General features: G+C 38.9%; 1 protein-coding gene across 4 annotated transcripts in view; it reads right to left on the reverse strand.

Moving 5' to 3' along the window:
• Positions 1-22,298, reverse strand: part of LOC125100249 (protein limb expression 1 homolog) — a 58,765-nt gene that overhangs the window by 12,101 nt on the left and 24,366 nt on the right. For 3 of the 4 annotated variants that reach the window (XM_047730286.1, XM_047730284.1, XM_047730287.1), the window contains 3 exons: positions 20,449-20,612; positions 2,526-2,666; positions 5-100 (listed from right to left, as the gene is read on the reverse strand). In XM_047730286.1, the coding sequence (XP_047586242.1) occupies positions 5-100; positions 2,526-2,666; positions 20,449-20,598 (387 nt within the window). In that variant the 5' untranslated portion in view covers positions 20,599-20,612. Of the gene's footprint in view, positions 1-4; positions 101-2,525; positions 2,667-3,311; positions 3,506-20,448; positions 20,613-22,298 lie in introns of those variants that run through there. The other variant, XM_047730285.1, reaches the window with a different exon arrangement.

Consider the following 22,298-nt stretch of genomic DNA (forward strand, 5'->3'; position numbering starts at 1 on the left):
GTACCTGAAACTCCAGCATGGTCTTCCCCATGTTTGACTCCAACATGTAGTGGTAGGCTCCAATGCTGGTGCTGGGGTCATCTGCATCATCCAAAGTGCCCTTGGGAAGAAACCAGAAAAGGAAAATATTATGGATTTTTCCCTCGTCTTCTTTTGTGGTCATGAGCTAATGCTGTGGCCCTACAGTGAAACTTCTATTATATTGAGCCTTCAGGTGTGCATCTACAACTAGGTCTCCAGTTGATTTGGGAATAAAGTTCTTAATCTCACCATGACTCAGAGTAAAGAAGATTTTGTAATCAATCTGAACATTCATTCGATGTTAACTGATTATATATTTGCTAAAAGAATAATTTTCCCAAAGGAGAAATTCCTGTATCTTTGCACAAAGTTTTTGCTGTTGATGGTGCTAATGTTAGAGTGGTTGCCCTCTGGAAGGCTGCCTTCATCGGTCTGAATCGTGAAATGCTGACCTTGTTCTGATTTGATGGGAACCAGGCAAGATTGTATAACTGACTGGGAAAGAAATTCTCTGATTGTTTGGACCATTCATATTTTATTGCCATGATTCTTAATGGAGCTTTTTATAATCGCTGGTGTTTGACCTAGAGACACGGATCTTGGTATGTATTTTTTTCACATCTGGACTCCTAATCTTTAGGAAACAAAGTGGGTGGGGGTGACGAGTAGAAATGAAATTGCCCTCAGTTTGGTTAGGGTAGTGGCAGAAAAAAAAGCTAACGCAAGCGCTGGATTGGCATTGGGGCCTATCTTGCCGGATCCCAGGGCCTCGGATTTCTGGGAAGGTGGGCAATGCCTTTGTGAGCTGAACAAACAACTACCAGCATCAGATAGCAGCAAATTTATAGCTTCTGGATGCAATACATTAACGTGCTGCTGTTGAAATATTTATGTTGCTTTTTAAATATCCCAGAGGAAATCCATCCAGAAGCCTGCAAACTTTATATATTCTCTTTCCTTGGAAATTTCCATGAAAAAATGATAAATTACATTACACCTGAGGGCCCCTCCATGCTCCTGAGTAAATTCCACACGTATGAATCAGGCATCATTTTCCTAACTTCTCTTCCTCAAAGGCCCTTGAAATTTACAAGTCAAGGAAATAAAAGCTTCCTTTCATCCTGACAGCAGATACAGAACAGATCTCCCTGATGTCTCCTTGCCAGGTCAACCACTCTCTGTCCCCTGCCCATTCTCTTATCTCTTCTGTGAGTGACAAGAGCTTTTATGAGGGAAAAAGGAACAAAAGGGTCACTGCTAGAGTGACAATGTGTCCTTCGTTTTCAGCAGCTTCTCCAAAATGACAGAACCTTTATAATGAGATTAAGGTGATCAGAGAATGTGCATCTTAGATGGGGTTTGTCCATGCTAAAGGCAAATCCAGGAGGTGGCTAATTCCCTCAGTAATGCCAAGTTTCTGCCTTTGGTGGACTCACAGGGAGACACCTGCCACAGTGGGAAACCAAGGCTTCCTCCATTGTTTGTAATTGGTAGGTATCAAGTATCAGAAGTTCTAAATAATTCATGGGGCAAATCATCTACTCCTGGATTGCTGAGAAGATATTCTATCTAAATTTCCAAGACAAGAGTTTTTGCTCTTAAAGCATTTTGCATTAATTATGGCCATTAACAGAAATTTTCTCCGAAAAAAAATTTTTTCAGCTCTCTGAAAGAATTAATATTGAGCATAATAATTTAAGAGCTAAAAAAATTGGGACATATGCCTTTTCCATGCTAAGCAGTCAGCCTTTCCTTAAAAATACAGGTTTGCAGGATCCCCACAGTGACTGGGGAATTGGCACTTTTAATAAGCACTTAGGATAATTTTTATGATTAGTCAAGTTTGGGGAAAAAATAAGCTAGTTTATCTCTAGATTAAAGCAGTATTCAATTGCATGCATTCTCAGACCCTAAAGAAATCAATACTTTTCAAACAGCAAACATTCAAATAAATAAATCAGGATGGATCAAACTGTCTACTTTGATTTAAAAAAAAATTTTTTTTTTAAGATTTTATTTATTTGACAGAGATGACAAGCAGGCAGAGAGAGAGAGGGGAAGCAGACTCCGTGCTGAGCAGAGAGCCCAATGCGGGGCTTGATCCCAGGACCCTGGGATCACAACCTGAGCTGAAGGCAGAGGCTTTAATCCACTGAGCCACCCAGGCGCCCCTGATTTAAAATTTGAATAAGGGTCATCCAGGGCAGCAAAAAATATTCTGAGGTGTGGCATAGGGAACCAGCTCCAATTTCTTGATTTCAATCCAAGTGTTCATTTTGTTGAAGATCAATGATTTCATGGGTCAAAATGAAGCCTGCACAATTTTTTTTTTTTTTTTTTAAGTAAACTCTCTGCCCAGCGTGAGGCTGAAACTCACCACCAAGCCAGCCAGTCTTCCTAAACTTGCTCAGTTCTCATTGAATTTGCTCACTTTAGTATTTCCCCAGATTCAAGGGCCCTCGATGTCTCAGTGCATCCAGCTCTCTACCCTGCTGGGTACTCACACTGGTGGAGGCGACTGCTTCCTGCACACTTTCCACAATGAATTCCTTAGTGATCCTTCGAGAGGGCAGCTCATTGAAGAGGGAGTTGATTAGGGCCACTTTCGCTGCATCCCGTCTGGCCTCAGCTCTACTTAAGCAGCACTTGAGAACGGAAGGAGAAAGGAAATTATTACAGGATTTGGCATCTCACCATCTTTGTCACTGCCTCAGTGGATTTCTGGACATTTCATTCATACATTACTCTGCTCCTATTCTTTCTTACCATGCTAATCCCCTGAAGATCATGCAGATTTTCTTTCTGCCCTAGAGTCCATGCAAATGTCTTGGTTGGTCTTCAAATGATTTTGCCTTATTTTGCAGTCTTTGAATGTCTACTCTGGCATCAGAGACTTTTCATACTATTAATAAATAGTAATAAAATTAGTAATAGCTACCATGGTATAATTAGGGATTACATTCACTTTCAGGATCTTCCTCGAATTCTTGTTTCAGAGGGAAAAAATGTAAGGAAAGAAGGAAAATGGTATATTTTTAATGCAATAATTAAGAACACAGGTTCTGGAGTCAGACTGCTTAGATTCAGATCCCAGCTATGGTACTTATTAGCTGAATGACTGTGGGCAAGTTAGCCTTTCTGTGCCTCAATTTCCTCCTCTGTAAATGGGAATATTAGTAATGCTTATGTCATCGAGCTGAGGATTGACACAATTACTAAATATACATGAAGCAATGAGAATACCTGCTATATATATTCTATGGGACTATCCCAGTCTTTTATGTACTCACATGTCCAGGTGAGGACAAGGAAACTGCTGTCAAAATCTGTTGTTTTGGGTTTTTCCAGCATTTAGCCTCCCACTTTCCTTCTATTAATAGTTTCCTGATTTTCTTGAGGACTACCATGTCCACCTTGCTCAGGCCACAGTTTGGGTGGGACATGCTCCATTAAGCTTTCTGAAGTTAGGAACCATAGGCAGACTATGATTAGCAACTCATTAAAAAATTCTCCTAAAAGTAGGGGCACCTGGGTGGCTCAGTGGGTTAAAGCCTCTGCCTTCAGCTCGGGTCATGATCCCAGGGTCCTGGGATCGAGCCCCACATGGGGCTCTCTGTTCAGCAGGGAGCCTCCTTTCCTTCCTCTCTCTCTGCCTGCCTCTCTGCCTACTTGTGATCTCTGTCTGTCAAATAAATAAAAATCTTAAAAAAAAAAAAAATTCTCCTAAAAGTAATATTGCTCTCTATTCTCCTAACCTGGCTTTCCTGTGGCTCATTTGGGCCTGCTCAATGTATCCTGATTCTTTTCTATTCTCTCTGTCTCTTTTGTTACCAACCACAGCTCCCATTCAAATTCTTGTTTGGTGTGGACCCTGGGGGTCCATATAAAGGGATGAAGCCCTATGAGAAGTGCACTGGAGCCCACTCTTACTGGAGGGTGGCATGCCATTTCTCCTATAGGTTCCTGGGAACCATCAAAGGTCCTAGACCCTACTTTAAAAAACTCCTGGTGGGAAACAAGCCCTAGGAAGAGAAACTCAGGCTCAGGTCCTGGTCAACAGGGTGGACCGGTATCCCTGGCTCTGCTACTTAGTGATCGTGAGACTCAGGCCTCTGGAACTTTGGGACTTACTTCCTCACTGGACAAATGGGAAGGCCAGTCTCTCTGATCTCTAGGACTCTACCACCTAAAATGCATAATTCTCAGAATCAGTAGTGTTTGGTGACTGATGTGAAAGAACAGGACAAGTACCAAAGATTCTACTTTATTTTCCCATTTTGCAGCCTCAAGGACTCAGTAACTCCCCTGGGAAAAAGCCAAACCCCTTCAGTTTGCTTTCCACACATGCCCGCCTCTACCTCATCTGTCCCACACTGACCATTCCTGCACTGACCGAAGAATGCTCCAAACTCATGTTCTTGTATCCTCTAGAGGCTGGCCTCTCCTCTCCATCTCCATGAACACTGTAGGAGTCCCCTAAGGTCATGCCCCAGGTCCCTCTGATTTTCCTGCTTTGACCTCCCTCTTTGGACAGTTGTGACTGCTACTGTAATGACCCCAAAAGTGACTACAGATTGCTTCCTTCTGTCCCTCTCCCAACCTTCAGGCCTGGGAAGGGTCACTTATATATTTCTTGAGAGTCCTCCAGAGTGCCTGCTCTCAGGGTCAGCATTTGGAAGTGCTCACACATGGTTAATATTCAGATGAAGTAATGACAAGACTTCTGAAATAGGAACATGAAACCAAGGAGGATGGGGGGAAAAGAAAACAAACCACGTGTTGGTAGCCCAACAAATGTACACAGTTATTTTTGTTTACAACACAAAGAGAGTTCCAATACTTCCTTTTAAATAAAGAATGGTGCAAAAGTTCTAAAATGTATGTGAAAGTGGTTTGGGGATTTCCTCCTTAGAGTTGAATGACAAGTAAGAAGGCTTTGGGGTAGTTTCAGGCAGCAAAAGCCATTGAAGCTTTAGACCTTTCCTATGGTTTAGGACACTTCTATTAAATTAGGGAGGTCTGGACAGATAGGTTGATTTTGACTTATGGACTTGGGCTGGGAATTTATAGGACATTGAGTTCTTCATTACAGGCTTGCAAAGAAGCTCAGATGCCACGTCTTCTAGAAAGTTTTCCACGACCATTCCCAAGACCAGGGTGGGAGGATCACCGTCCATGAGAGGCATTCACCACGCTGCCATGAAATTGTCTGCAAGTGCTCTGCCCCACAACCCTTGGCTGTGAGCGATCTAAAGGCAGAGTCTGTCACTAAGTCATCTTTGTGTCTCTGTACTTGAAATAGACAGTTTGTTGAATGAATAACTGATTGAGGCTTAGAAAAGTAAAACACAAGTCATTAAGGCACCTGACAAAATGTTCAAGAAATCCTCATAAAGAAGAGAATTAAATATATATACTCATTATTTTAAAAAAAATCCCATCTCAATAGACCCTATGTGGTATGTAATATAAAAATATATAACTATTTGAATTTCAGGGGGTAATTGGTTAAGTTCAGACACTCTAAAATTACCATTTTGCCCAAGTGTAGGATATGTTTATTATTCTTCGGAAAATCAGTTTCCTATCAAAAAGCAAGCAAAGTCTTTGCAAATATTACCTGACATCTGTAGGAGTAGCCCATTTAATAGGAATCTGCTTTACAAAATCTATAATAGAGCCATTGGGGTTTTAGAGTTTAGAGAACTAGATTCAGATCTGGGTAATCCTAAGAAACTTTATATAACTTTCTACCTAAATAATAGCAATTTAAGCCATCTTTCATAGAGAGAGACCTAGTAAACACTACTTAGATAAAAGAAGCTATCTATTTTAAGAAAGACCAGCTAAATAGTAGATCAAAGGCACCACATACATTTACAACCAAATGGCACTGCTTCTGAGATCAAAGTACTGCTGGGCTGAGAGAACAGAAGAGCCTTTTCCCAGAAAGCATGAAAAAGGACTACGGAGACTTAACCAATATCAAGATCTTAAAGCAGACACATGTCTTTACTTATTGTTTCAATGTACAGAATCTTTGGTTAAAATGGGGGGGAAAAGTGTACCAATTAATAAGTACATAAAATAAAATAAATTCTGAACCATCAAAAGGTTTTTCTTGCTATTGTTCTTTGCATTTCTGAAAGACAAGTACTTCAAAATGTCTATAATGTTAACCAGCCGCTTTCTTCTAAAATTTGGAGCTACAAATCCAAGCCAGTAAAGGCTGCATATTTTTCTTTAGGGATCTTTAAATGAGATCTCTCAAAGCATAAGGGCCTGCACTTGGGCAAGAAATTTAGCCAAGAGCAATCTGCTTGGCAAATCTAAATCAGAGTGTGGATTCCACTGTAAGAACAGGCACCGTTAGAATTACCATCAGTAGGAAATGCTGCAAGAAAATAAAATATGGTAAGTGACAGGACATCTTATTGATGTGTCCAAACCGGTCATCAAAGACATACTTGGGGAGTGAATGAAGTATGATGTTATTTCAAAACAACTTCCTGCTAGAATTAGACTTCCCAGGTTGTATGGTTTATTCTTGCTGTTTTTCAGCCAGACCCCAATCATAAATACAGATTTGTAAACCATGCCTTATCCACTCACCATTCTTACTTGTTAATATAGAGAGACAACTTCTGTCCTTTGCACTTTGTTAGAGTGCAGAGCTGCAATATTTAATATCTGAGATTTTACTAAAGTCAGCTATGGATTTCTTAGGCATGTGGAGCCACATGTTTTTCAAGTGGCTAGTAGACCCCACTCAGACATTTATCTTGATGTTCAGATGCCTTTCATTTGCTGCTACATTACGAACCACTATGATCATTTCAAAGCCTCCTGGCTCTCATCTAAAATTAAAGCAAAAAAATAAAAAATAGAAAAATAAAAGAGTGGCCTCGTTGCTGAGGAAAACTATTTGAAGGCAGGGGTAACCAGCCCTGAGACAGCTCCCTGTGATCTCTGCTCCTGGCATTCACACCCTTATGCAGTCCCCTCCTACACTATACTGTGGTTGGTCTATGTAACCAATAGAATATGACAGAAGTTATGGTATGTCACTTTCAATATTAGGTTATAAAAGACACTGTGACCATCTGCCTTGGTAACACTTGCTTTCTCTCTTAGATGGCTTGCTCTGGGAAGACTCTGTTGCCATGTTGTAAGCAGATCTACAGAAAGACACACATGCCTTCTGCCAATAGACATCTGAATGAGATTGAAGCTGATCCTCTGGAACCAATCAAGACTTCAGATGACTTCAGCTTCAACCAACAGCTTGACTACAAAGTCCAGGAGACCCTGTGCCAGAACTACCCAACGAAGCTGTTTCCAGATTCCTGATCCCCAGAAACAATAGGAGACAATGAATGTTAAGATTTGAGGCAATTTGTTACCCAGCCAAAGATCACTAATATAAAGGCATTTCTCTTCGTTGTTATCCTTAATTTGCAGATGAGGAAACAAGTCATATCCCAAGGTCATACAACTTAAGAAGTGATGAAAAAGAGGCACCTGGGTGGCTCTGTCAGTTAAGCCTCCGATTCTTGATTTCAGATCAGGTCATGATCTCAGGGTTGTGAGACTGAGCCCCAAGTTGGGCTCCATGCAGAGCGTGGAGCCTGCTTAAGATTCTCTCTCTCTCTTTCTCTGCAGGCAAGGACCCCCCACCCGCCGCCCCACTGCAAAAAAAGGTGATTAAAAAAAAAGATTCATCCCCAGGTCTGCCTGACTTGAGAGTCCAAATTTTTAACTACTATACTATTCTGCTTATCACAGAAATGATCACTCACCTTGAAGTAGAATATATAATTTGGCTAAAATCTCACAGCACTCTACAAATCAATATAGTTTTTTAGCCAAACCTTCTACTTTGATATTCTGTGGGTCATTTTGACAAAAGACTTCAAGCTTATCTCTACCCATTGCATAACAAACTCAACTTCATTCAGAACAAAAGGCCAAAATTGGAAGCAGCACACTGTGGCAAGCAAATGTGCTCAATGAGGAGGGCAATGTGCTGACAATTATTTTAATATCTGCTTCCCTTCTACTGTCTTTTCAATGCTTTCCTCTACTGTACTATAGGGAGAAGGAACATGGAGAGATGCATCAGCTTGATTAGATGAGAAGATCAAATGTCCTACAGGAAGTTTCTCATGCTGGCTCAAAGTGACCTCCCCTTTTTAAAAAATTCAATTAATATATAATGTATTATTGGTTTCAGAGGTACAGGTCTATGATTCATCAGTCTTATATAACACCCAGTGCTCATTACATCACAGGCCCTCCTTAATGTCCATTACCCAGTTACCCCAACCTTCTCCCCCACTCCCATCCTGCAACCCTCAGTTTGTTTCTTAAGATTAAGAATCTCTTATGGTTTGTCTCCCTTTCTGGTTTTGTCTTGTTTTATTTTTTTCCTTTCTTCCCCTCTCGTTTTCTGTTTTGTTTCTTAAATTTCACATATGAGTGAGATCATTTAATGATCTTTCTGTGATTGACTTATTTGCTTAGCATAATAACCTCTAGTTCCAACCACATCATTGCAAATGGCAAGATTTCATTTTTTGATGGCTGCATAATATTTCATTGTATATATATGCACCACATCTTCTTTATACATTCATCTGTCAACGGATATCTGGGCTCTTCCTATAGTTGGGCTATTGTGGACATTGCTGCTATAAACACTGGTGGGCAGGTGCCCCTTTAGATCACTACATTTTTATCTTTGTGGTAAATACCCAGCAGTGCAATTGCTGCATCCTAGGATAGCTCTGTTTTCAATTTTTTGAGGAACTTCTATACTTTTTTCCAGAGTAGCTGCACCAGCTTGCATTCCCACCAACAGTGTAGGAGGGTTCTCCTGAAAGTGACCCCTTGATTAAGTATGGGGCCAAGAGAATTTGGAATTCTGCCACATAAGATTGCTCAATAATTTTAAGAAGTGTTTGCTAATTTTTCAAGAGCAAAAATCATTTAAATTAAACTTCTCCAGCTCTATTGGATAAGAAATTATCCCAAGATCAACTCATTCTTGCCTTATATTTTATTTTGCATGTTAGATCACCAACAAGATGCTAGAAGCCCACAGAGTACACGAAGATCAATGATAAACCTAGGCCAGGAATCTGAACCAAGAGTTCAAAAACTTTAGTGTTGATAGTAAGATCACCTGGGGGAAATTGTTAAACATGAAGATTCCCAGGCCCCAATCTGGCCTACTTAATCAGTATCTTTAGTTGGATTGTACTGGGGCGGGTGGGGTTGGGGGGAGGTTGTCTGCATTTTATCAAGCTTCCAGGTGATTCTGAGGCAAGTGAACCCATGACTATTTTCAGAGGAACACTGCTCTAACTTCTATCTCTTCCATGTCCCATTTCTAAATGTCAGCAGCAGAACCAGGTTTTGTGGGGCATGAAGTTTACATAATTTGGGGGATCTTGTTTAAGAAGAACACTAAGAAATTTGAAAAACTGACATTGGATTTAGAAGAAGTCTGAGCAGAAGCTTCACTGGCTTCATGAAAAGGGAAGTCTCTCCTCTACTACACTGTATCATTCTACACTTCTATACTCTGTTCACCAACACAACTAATTGTGTCACACAAATGAATTCCATGACACCAGCTGGGTGTTCTATAATTTAACATAATTCTCAAACTAGTTATCTGGAGATAGCATCACATCCCACAGATTAATGGTTCTGTCCTACAAGACTACCCCCAGTTCAGACATGAATAGGAATTCCAGGTTGTCACCTGGGTTTCTGATCAACCAGGTAAAAATGAGTAACTCCCATGACCCCTTCCTCTGGTTCTATCATTGGCTGGAACAATTCACAGAACTCAGGAAGATGGCTCACTTAAGAGCTTACTGGTTTATGATATAGGGATAGAACTCAGGAACAGCCAGAGGAAAAGATGCATAGAGCACAAGTGTGGGAAGAGGCCCAGAGCACCATGTCCTTCCCAGGTGCACCACCCTCCCAGAACTTCCATATGTACACCAACATAGAATCTCTCCGAGTTCCAACACTTAGGATTTTTATGGAGGTTTCATAACATAGACATGATTGATTAAATCTTTGGCCACCAGTGATTAAATCAATCTTTAGTCCTTCTCATTTCCAAGAAGGTCAGATGCTAGGGCTGAAACTTTCAACCTTCTAATCATGTGATTTGTTACCTAGGCAACCAGTCACCATCATTAGGGACTTTTCAGAAACCACCTCATTAACATAAACTTAAGTATAGTAGAAAGGGTTTTGTTATGAATAATAAAAGATACCTTTTTCATTCTTACCACTTAGGAAATTCTAAGGGTTTTAGGAGCTCTGTGCCAGGGACCAGGATAAAGACCAAATATATATTTCTTTTTATAAATGACAATATCACAATGGTAAGTCCACCTTTGCTAACATCAAAATCTTTATTTCTCACTAGTGAAATTGCCTCTACCCAAGAATCAAGGAAAGCAGTGTTCAGGTTGAGAAAAAAAAAGTTCTTTATGACAGTTCTGAAATTAGGCCCTTAGGAAGTATATAAGCACTGCTGACTAAAGTAAGTGAGGTCTCAATTTTCCTTTTCTGCTGAGCAGTTTTTATTTCTACCATGATAATTTTCCAAAGTGTGACACTGTACAATGGCAAATTAATCAACCAAGATTAATTCATGGGCCAAGTAGATTGTCCTGAAATAAAATAGTGACTTATCAACTTTTAAGATGTACAGTTTTTTTTTTTTAAGATTTTATTTATTTATTTGACAGAGAGAGAGAGATCACAAGTAGGCAGAGCAGCAGGCAGAGAGTGGGGGGAAGCAGGTTCCCTGCTGAGCAGAGAGCCCAATGCAGGGCTGGATCCCAGGACCCTGAGACCATGACCTGAACTGAAGGCAGAGGCTTAATGACTGAGCCACCCAGGTGCCCCAAGATGTACGGTTCTTAAATTAAGTGAAATAAAATTTGGTAGTCATGTATGTGTATAAAAATATAAATGCTTTATTGTTAATTATTAAATATTTAAAAATTATTGACAACTGTGTTACTTGTTCGTAGAAACTGTTTCTAACAAGGCTGACATTCTCTGAACAGTTACTTTCCTGGTAGCCTTCATTTGATTAATAATTTTCCCCAGGTTTAGTATTAGAAAATAAGCAGGATACACATGTTGAAAGCTGTTTCTAGATGCCAAGATTTAATTGTACATGCATCTCAACTACAGTGTTTCCTACTGGAAAGCAAGTAGAAAGACATCAATTTAGGTAACTTTTCTCCATCTTAACTGACTTCTTTTTTTTTTTTTTTTTAAGATTTTATTTATTTATTTATTTGACAGACAGAGATCACAAGTAGGCAGGGAGGCAGGCAGAGAGAGAGGAGGAAGCAGGCTCCCTGCTGAGCTGAGAGCCCGATTTTGGGCTTGATCCTAGGACCCTGGGATCATGACCTGAGCCGAAGGCAGAGGCTTTAACCCACTGAAGCCACCCAGGTGCCCCTTAACTGACTTCTAAAGATTTTTTGTATTTTTATTTTAAAGATATCAAGGAAAAAAAGGTTTGTAGATCCAAAATGTATAAAACCAAGTTAAGTGCACTTTACTCAGCCACTACCAATGGTAGCCAAGGAGTTGAAAAATAGTCTGTGGTAAGGAATAAGGTTTTTGAATAAGAACAATAATATAGTCGCAAATGTGACAGATTGAATGTACATATGAACTCAAAGCTGAAGATGTTATTCCCACTCCCACTACGGGGGAGTGGGAGTGGAGAAGGGGAGGTCAAGGGCAGGTCAATGTTATTTAGGTGGCATTCATTCAATAGCACATTTACCCAAGGGATCTCCTGAGCTGGGGCTTTGCAGGTGGCAAAACCAAATAAACTGACCCTGTGAGAGGTGAGAATTCTTGCCCAAATCTTTTAGGCTGTCAAGTCTGTCATTCAGGTGGCTGGGAATGTTTTGCTTTTGTGAATCAGAATTCAAGCCTCAGCAAGTGTCTTGCAGAGTTTGTGTGTACGGTCTGTCAGCTCTGGTCAGTGTCACCAACACCTCTGTTTCATCCTGACAGCAAGGCATGGGCACAAAGAGTGCCTCAAGCCAGGCCCTGCTGTTAATTGTCCCCTTTTCAGTTCCTTAAGACCTTGACTGCCCCGGTCTAAGCATGAACATTTGCATGTGTTCCAATTTATCTAATTGTGGATATATTAGCATTTCCCCCCCTTCCAGATGGTGATGTGAAAAAGGGCAACCGTTGAAACTCAGTCACCCAAGTTAATATTGTGTCTCTTTCTCCCTAGGTCAGGCTGCCTGCAGGTATGTTGGGAACAATTTGGAGCTCTGTGTGTGCTGGGAATGGGGGTCTTTGCTAGGTATGGGGGAGGGGAGTGGTCTGGGAGTCCAATTTTCAGAGAAAACTCACCAGTTCCTGTCAACTGAAAGAAACGTTTCATGCACATGGTAGGTCAGAATGTTATTTTTATAATATAAACCACCTGGCCTCCTCCTCGTTTACCTCTGCCACAAATGGTATTCTACACACATACCTAGAGGAAGGTCCCTGGTAACTATTACAAAACCATGTTGTGTTTTGCTCCTTGAGGTTTTTTTCTTTTCCCTTTTTTCTTTTCTTCTTTTTCTTTTTTCAAGTTAAGGTGAAGACAAGATGAATTGATCAGGCTCAAAGTTTTGGTTTATTTTTATAGTTGCTTTGATGTAAAAGGACTTGGCTCTGATTGCACTGAGAGGGATGGAGGGGGGATGGGGAAAGATGGAGTCAGCTTTTCTTCCTCACTCAGCAACTCCTGAGACAGTTAGCATCTTCTTAAAGCTCATCAATTAGGGGCTTGTAGACTTCTGTGAAGATAGTCCCAAGTCTTTATTTACCACTCAGATTCTCTTCCTAAGCATTTCTTTCACTGCACTCTCCTGTTCTCTTTGGAGGCCAAGCATCTCTATTCACTTTACTTGCTAAGAGACACAGATTAAAGTTAGGGAATGGGACTGGGGAATAAATACAACATCTCATTAAAACAATATGCACTCCCAGTTTCATGGGCAAGTCATTAAAGTCTTGACATACGGCTTTCAAATGGGAAGGGGTTATAACTAACCTTCCTATCTTTGGGTCTCATTAGTTACAAAACAGGATGCTTTCCTGTGGAGATTCCTACCAGGAAATGCCTCCTTTAGAAGTTAAGTTACATTGCATAGTGGGTTGTGCATTTGAGTCAAGGTATACAAGTCTAGAGACAAAGAAGAGGTCATGGATGATTTTAAATAGAAATACTTGGCATTAAAACAGCTTCAGTGCAGGGCAATAGTCTCAATTTTGTGGCAGGAGCTAAATCTGTATTTGAGACATAGACTGTTAAGGTTAAGCCTCATTTATTTATTTATTTTTTTTAAAATTAACTTTTATTTTTTTTTAAAGATTTTTTATTTATTTATTTGACAGAGAGAGATCACAAGTAGACGGAGAGGCAGGCAGAGAGAGAGAGGGAAGCAGGCTTCTTGCTGAGCAGAGAGCCCGATGCGGGACTCGATCCCAGGACCCTGAGATCACGACCTGAGCCGAAGGCAGCGGCTTAACCCACTGAGCCACCCAGGCGCCCCAAGCCTCATTTAATAAGCAGTGAAAAGAGCCTTACGATTTGAATTAGCCAAGTCTATGAATTAATAAAAATTTCTCTTAGTCCTTCTCTCCTGGTAAAAACTTAATTTCATAAACTTAGTTTATTGTGATTTAAATATACTTTCAATTCCCTGGACCTTGAGAAGAATCATTCAATGCATAGAAGTGTAAAACATATGTTTTATATCTGATAATATAGGTGAAGTACGCTTACTGCCTCAAGAAGCTAAACACAACAAAATCAAACAGTCCTATCTTCTTTTAGACAGTACGCATCTTGGAAAAGTAATTTTTCTAGGTATCTTCATAAGCAAAGGTTTTGGTTTGAAAACTAAGGTGCTTTTCACTGCTTAAAGAGGCCTTTTAGAGACAGAGCTTTGCCAGGAGCTTATTTGCTTTGTCCTCTCATGTCACCCAATTATGCGACACCAAGCTTTGGTTGAAAATGAAAAAAACAAAAAACAAAAACCAGTAACAGCTTGCCTATGGTAATATTAAATGTCTCAGTTCCATGGGTTGCTTGGCAATACACAAAGAGCCTAAATACCTAAACCGTGTTTAACACCTATATTTATTTTCCATGAAGAAATTTTAACAAAACAAAAAATAATAACATGAAAAATATATGATACCCAAATGAATTAGTGTCCTACACTTCAAATAAATTGAGCTATCACATCCATGTTTTAGCCAGAGAACACATTTTTTTATCAATCCTAACTTATGCACACAAATAATCATATGGTCTTATACTACACTCAAAGGAATTTTTGGTTTTTATTCCAAATAAGAATGAAATTCATTAATCCAAATCACTCTAGCAGATGACATGGAAGGTCACGTCATTGGTTAGAAAAAAAACTTGAATCACAAACCTTTTAATCAAAATATAAAATAAGATAAAATACTCAAATAAGTTCTCCTTTTGCACTTGAAAACAAAAACAGCTGCTGAAGCAGTGAGTGGCTTTTCTTCTGAGTTCATCAAGAGGGGAGCCAGACGTTGATCTGATGGCCCTTGTGTTGCTCTTATTGTAAAAAATGGAAATTACTGCAAGTTTTCATGGTCATGATATGTGGCTAGGGAAGGATTAACTGCCTAGACGAGAATGGCATAAAGAAAATATGTCCAAAATGCATGAATTCCAACTGAATGCCTGTAATATTAGAGGATGGTTTCTTTTATAAAAGACACAATAAGAACTAATGTGTTTCAATATAACTTTCTAAAAGAAAAATAATTTAATATGAATAGATCATTTTATTTATTGTTTTGAAATTCAAAAATGAATCATTTTCACTTCTCTTTTTCTAATACTGTAGTAGCTTATGAAGGCAAAGTTTAAACAAGATTATGACTGCTTTCTTTCCCTCTGGCTCTCTGTTTTTTGTGGGTTGTGGTGTCAAGACTAACTGAAAATTCCTTAATTAGTCTTCTTGGACACAAGCCTCCCATTTACTTCAGTGGGAGGTTTCTTTGCATAAAACCAGTGGTTTATGTCCATCAGAGCCTTTGACTGCTTTCCTTTGATTAATCAGAAAACTAAAGCTCAGTCTGAATACCATTTTTCTAAAGAATGAATGGGCATAATCTCTTACAGCTTTCATGAAACCAGAAGGATTAATCCTTCAATCCAGTCCCAAACTCCACTTCAAGTATTTTCAATTACTTGGCACCATTGGAGGTGACGTCCATGGCTCAGTAAGAAGGCTACTGCTGGCATAATGGTTTCTCCATGTCTCAGCACATGGTCTTGGCATTAATAATCCATCGTGAAATGATTTGCAATGCACAAGGGTGACATTTGATTTTGTGAAAGGGATTGCAGGAATGAGCATGTAGGCTCTTACTGGCCAATTGCTGGCAAAAACAAGATGAAATGTTATATGGTGAAAATAGCATTTAAGATGGCTTTTGAACAGTCAAAGAAAAGTGTAAGGATGTTGCTTTAGGATAAATTTTCTTTCTTTTTTTTAACTTCCTGGTTTTCCTTTCTCAAATCATATTTTGGGGGGCCAAAGGGGTTAAGGGGTCAGATTTGTCAGCCAATCAACTGAACACATTTTCAAAACATTTGATTCAGGAAATTCTGCATCTTTTAAAGCAAGGATGTTAACAATCCTCCTGAGAACTTTAAAATATAATGATTTAAACATAAGGTAAAGGAGCCCTGAAATGATCAGAGAAATCATCAAGAGGCCTCCCATTTGAAGAGTTCAGTTTTTTCATTTTGTCTTCTATTTTTTAAAGACCACAAGGAGGATGTTGAATGTACTATCAAGGGGAACTCCTATCATTTTGAGGAGAAATTTATGAGATGCTTGGGAAATTCATAATTCTCAAGGTAGTGAAAGCAAAAACAAAAATAAGGAAATTTGAATTTCTAAAATTTATATCCTCTGGATCCATTCACTGATCTGTCAAATATGTTACATTCTAAGAGATTATAATGAGTGCATTTATTACATATAAATAAACATAATGCACACCTGGGTGAGGAAATGGCCAAATCTTGCTTTTTTTGGTCATGGGTATATGGTGGAAGGGAAGTTACTATGCACAAAATAAATTCAGAGAGAACTGGCTGTTTTTTTTTACATCAATATTTTTAAGCTAACCCACCTTCAAAACTTAAAACCACAAATATGAACATAATAATATTACCTGACTTTAATGTTCCTGACTTTTCTTTGCCAGCCCACCATCTTATTAGGTAAAATATTAGGTAAAATATCTTATTAGGTAAAATATCTTATTAGGTAAAATATCTTATTTGATATATTATACTGTATATAATAGTTACATTGTATATAATAGTACTCACTATGTTGTGTATCAATCAATAGTGATTATACATAATAGTGGACAAATATAAACTCCATTGATATTTGAGATTTTTTTATTCACTCACTTAGCTATTCATTCAACAAAATTTATTGGGCACTTACTATATGCAAAGCACAGTGCTTGGAGTCATAGGGATATGAAGATACAGACCCTGTCCCTGAGGCATTTATGTTTTATTATAGAGACAGAACATGCCTAAATAGCAGCTAGAAGAAGTAAAGGCATGAATGAAGAACAGTTAGGATGAAGCACTGAGTGTCAGAAGAGGAATTCAGGGAGATAAAGCTGAAAGGGAAAGCTGGGGTCAGCTGCAGAGCTTTTATTTTCAGAGTAAAGAATTCAGATTCAGACTTTAATAAGAAGGTAATAGGGAGACACTGAAGTTTTTTTAACTTTTAATTTTTTAGACTTATGGAAGAGTTTCACAGATAATACAAAGACTTCCCCAAAAGCATTCAATATCATCTTTGTTATTTAATGTAATTGTTTATGTAGTATTCTTACATCATACACCCATGATTGCATTCCTCTTATCATGCTTAGTGTAGTATATGCTTTGCATTTTTTCTTACTCAGAAATGCCAAAGATTTTTCTTTCTTACTCATCTTTTTTAAAAAATAGTTTGGTTTTGTTGACTGGGTTTGCCAGTTTTTGCCCTTTTACATTAGATCTTCCATGTCTTATGTATATACTCAATCTATATTAAAATAAAATTAAAAACTAAAAACCAAACCAGAGATCAATTATAAATCCAGTATCAAAAAAAAGCACCTTGATCCATCTTTTATTCAGAGAGTTGTCCCTAAGTTCCTAAGAGCCATGGAGCCCTGTGATTCTTTCGTCATGATCTTGTTTGGAATATGGTGGGCCAGTTCAATATGAAAATTTGTGCTTTTCTTTAACTCAAGAAAATTGTTTCTGTTGGGCTGCCTTGGTTGCTCAGTCAGTTAAGTGTCCAATTTCGGCTCAGACCATGATCTGAGATTGTGAGATTGAGCCCTCCCTGGGTCTCTGAGCTCAGTGGGGATTCTGCTTGAGATTCTCTCCCTCCCTCTCTGACCCTCCCTAGACTCATGCTCTCTCTCCCTCACCCCACCTCAAATAGATAAAGAAAGGAAGAAAGAGAAAGAAAGAAAGAAAGAAAGAAAGAAAGAAAGAAAGAAAGAAAGAAAGAAAAAGAAAATCTGGGGGGAGAAAAGAAAATTGCTTCCATTACTTATTTCCACCCCTCTATTTCCTTTGTCTGTTTCTGGAACTCTTGTTAATGTTTACCTCCAGGATTTATCTTCATGCCTCCTGTATTATTTTTTTCCCATCTCTTTGTCTTTTTGCTCTATGTTCTAAAAGAATTACTTTATTATTTATGTTTTATTCTGTCATCCTTCACTAATTTGGCTGTGACCTATGTCCACTCATCTATTCACTCTTTTTTATTTTTATTGTTCTATTTTGGCAATCATATTTTAAATTTCTTGTTCCCTGATTGCTCCTTTTTTCATAGCTGTTTTAGGGATAAATATCTTCCCACAATTTTCTGAGGATACTCACTGGAATCTTCTCTTATGTCATCTATGGCTTGAATTATTTATATCCTTTTGTTTGTTTAACTTGGCCTTTCTCTTTTGTTTTTGGTTTTCTTCAAATGTTTGGTGGTCTTTAGTCCATTAACATTCATGGACAAAGAGATTCATTCAGTTGGCTGGCAAGACCTTGCTCTGTGTCTGTGCTCTGTTTCCCTAGAAGGTCTACCTTGAATGGGAAGTCTGATGGAAGCTCTGTATGAGTAGGCTGATTTCACCTTAGAATGCTTGATGATGGACCTGCAGGCTCACAGGGGTTAGGAAATCCCTTCCTCAGTTGCTGCTTTCTTCCCCCTCTCCAGCCCCTCATCCTTGTCTGTCTGTGGTTATATTAAGCTCTGTGTTTTTGTGGGGCTTTTTGGGCTTTTTTTAAAAGACTGTATTTATTTATTTATTTATTTATTTGAGAGGGGGAGGGGGTCATGGGTAGTGGGAGGGACAGAGGGAGAGGAAGACAATCTCAAGCAGACTCTCTGCTGAGGGCAGAGCTGGATGCACAGCTTAATCTCACAACCTTGAGATCATGACTTGAGCTGAAACTAAGCTGGACATGCTTAATTAACTGAGTTACCCAGGAGCACCTATTAAGTTCTGTTTTGAGGCTTCTAGACCCACTTTCAAATCACCCTCATCAGGCAATTCACTGTCACTAGACAGAGGGGAAACAGAGGTCCACTGTTGACCAATGTTCAGGGTAGAAAGCAAGACTTTGGAGGCTGTCTGGGCCAGAAATTTTGAAAATAGTTCTTTAACTAGCCTTAAAATAACCCCCATGCTACTGCCAGAATAATCTTTCTGAAACGTATTTGACTATATTAGTCTCCCACTCAGAACCCTTCGGAGGTCCTGATTTTATATGGAATAAAACCTGTTCTTCCTTGCATTCCTTCCTTGCAGAGCATAAAGACCCATTATGGTTTGTTATGAGTGCCTAACTCATCATCTTCTACCACTTCCCTGCACTCAGGCTTCCCAAATTCTGAAAGTGCTTGTGGTTTTCTCTTGCTCCAGGGGGGCCTTTTCACATACTGCTCCCTATGCTAGGAATGTCATGTAGTGACTGGCAAAGACACCCTCAACTGCATATTTCAGCTTGTGTTTGCACTCCCCATGAATCCTTTGACTTATCTGGGTCAGACATAGGTTTGTGGGTCTATTTATTAGACTATAGTCTCCCTTCACTTCATAAAGGTTTGAAATAACATGTAATAGATACACAGTAACAGGATAAAATAAATGAGTGAGGCACGGCTAGGTTCAAAGGGAGAGTAAAGATAGAAATATAAATAATATCAAGTATGACATTAGTCCAAAAAATTACATGACTTTAAGTTTTGTAGACTTACACTACCAAGAGATACACTGAAAATTTGCCTCTTGTTAAAGTTTTGAGGGACACTTGAATGCTTGTTGAGCATATTGTCCATATTGAAAGTTATTGAAAATTGAGAGACAGTTTACTACACTAAAGGAGTACTCATAAACTGAGAAGTTTCTTCTTTATGCATTCATCAAACCCCAAATATAACCCTATTTAATTACTATAATTTTTTTGCACACTGATTTCCTCAAGGTATGGACTATATCCTCATTACTTGGGCCAATGCTTGATATTTCCTAGTCACTGAACAAATATTTGTCATATACACTGGACAATCAGGTGTTGATGGTCATCATTACCCTTATCATAGACATAATAAAGCTTTCACCAGCTAGAAGGGTCTTTATAATAATCATAAAAAATAATTAGAATACCTAGCATGTGTCAGATAAATACATTGTATGTATATCTCATGGCTCTCAACCAACACCATGGATATTATTCCCCATTTCAAAGTCAGGGAAATCAAGAATTTAAGTAAGTGTCCCAAGAATATACAGTTATTCAGAGGTAGAACTTGGGCTTAGCACAGGTGTCTGAACCCAAAACTGGTAAGTCTCAACCTTTGCTGTTGGTTCATGCTTTGCTGTATAGTAGATTGATTAGGACTTGATTCAAAATTCATGAAAGTGGAGACTTCCTAGTGATGGAAGGGCCCTGATGGAAGGACTTTATAGAAGTTTCCTTGTTCTTTATGGTTTATTTCAAAATATTTTGGAGGAAGGCAGTAGCTATCAGGCAAATAAAATGATATAAAATTAATTTTCCATAAAGAAATATCAGGGGACACTCTAATATAAAACACTTGCATTTTTAAAAAATTGAAACACCTGGCCAACTTTCCTGGGTATATAATGGAATGCAACACAACTTTCTTTTCACTACAACCAAGAAAGCTGATAATGTTACCATTTTATTAAAGGACTTACTCTATTTTAACCCAATTAACTTTTACTGACCAATTTATGGTTGTTTCTTACCTGAAAGTTGCCAAAACAGCTTCCCCCTGGGAGGGTCACATAACTTACAAAGGGAGGTCCTGGAGACGGCAGTGACTCATAGACCACCACACCTTCACTTGGGAATGCAGCTCTCTGCTGCTGCTTGCTTTCCCAAAATTCCTGTAACATTGACACAACATTCACTGAAAAACATAAAAAAACATAATCAGTTATTAAGGATGGATGTATTCTGGCAAAGGCAAAATTTTATTTGCAGGCTGGATTGTGTAACATGTCATTTCCAGTTTAAGCAGAACAGAGTATACTTGTATATGGGGGGGAGGGGTGCTTTTAGTTGTGAAAGGAGCAAATCCTGTTTAACGCAAATGTGTTTATTTCTTCTCGAGTATGGCTCAAGTGGTTTGGTACCCTAATTCTAACAATATTGCAATATGTTAAGCTTACTTTATAGATTAATTTTTAATATCAAAAGTTTAAAAATCTCACTCTTCCTTCTTTGAAAATTTGCCTCAATAAAGTTTAGAGCTATGGTTTATCCATGGCTCCTGCTCCTGTTTCTCCTTGATTCTTGAACCTGCCAAGTGAAAGCCAAATTTGGAGGTAAAGGTATAAACAAGGTAATTTTAATTGGGGCCCACCTCTTCTAAGGTTTAAGAGGCGAAAGGCAGAAAGAAGAAAACTCTCATGCTCCTCTCCATGCCAATCTAAAGGAGAATGAAAGGCAATTGAGTAATAAGCAGGAGGCTGGAAAAAGCCATAAGTGAAACTAATAAGGGAGACCTTGTTAAGGACCACGTCTGTTAGATGACTTCAGAAAACAGAGTAATGGCTATAGCCATGTGGTTTAGATTAAATGACCTGTGATAGCCTGCAGAAGTTTCAGATCAAATTTGGTTGGTTTGTTTATCCTGTACTGCAAATTGAATTGTGGAAATTAACAAGGATAATAGAATTGTAGCGTCAAAAGAGACCTTTCAGGTCATTTAGGCAAAACTCTGCCTAATGTAGGAATTCCTTACACAACTCTATTGACAGCTGCCTATCTGGTTTGTGCCTGAACAAATGGAAGGACCTGGTACTTGGCACACCTTGAGGCAGCCCATTTCAACTCCTAATGGTTGTACCTGTTGTGAAAAGATCCTTCTTGGGAGTAAGCTGAAATCTGCTTTCCTGTGAAGTTCATGCAAGTGGTCTATTTTTCATTTCTGGGGTCTCACAGAAGTTTATACCCTTATCCACATGAGAGTCCACTGCATGCACAAAGGCAATATAAGGACATCTGTGTTTTTGCCTGCCTAGGAACAGCACAAAGGTTTTCCTTAAACAATAGTCTTTCCTTCATTCAACCATGTCTTCTCTGGGGTTGACGGATGGGGATTTGACCAAAGACAAATCATTTAGAACCAATGAATGAGTCCAGGACTTCTGCTGGAAATGTTGGAAGATGAGATTCTCCTTTTTCGCTAGGGTTGCTGGGGTAATAGGAGATAAGTGTGACACAGCCGAAGCAGGGGGAAAACTTGGCTGAGAAGAAAGCCTACAGAGAGAAGGGTAGAACCAAGGGATGTAGAAAGAAAGATTAAGTTCTGCTGACACACTTTGAGCCCTTGAGACAACACATCTATCTACCTTTTTCTTAAATCATTTTGAACTGGTGTCTCTCACTTGTATATGAAAGTATAACAAAACAGAGAACTCCCAGGCTTCCTCAAGTTCTCAATTAAATCATTTTTTTTCTTCCAGTCTTTGTGTAACATGTTGTCTCTGCCCTTGGGCACCTTCCTAAACACATTCCTAACTGTGCTTCAAAATGTGGGTTTTGATACTTTTCAGGTGTCAAGAAAGTCACACAGTTTGACCTGGAGGCA

Source organism: Lutra lutra, chromosome 5 (assembly GCF_902655055.1).
Source record: "Lutra lutra chromosome 5, mLutLut1.2, whole genome shotgun sequence".
NCBI classification, from domain to species: Eukaryota; Metazoa; Chordata; class Mammalia; order Carnivora; family Mustelidae; genus Lutra; species Lutra lutra.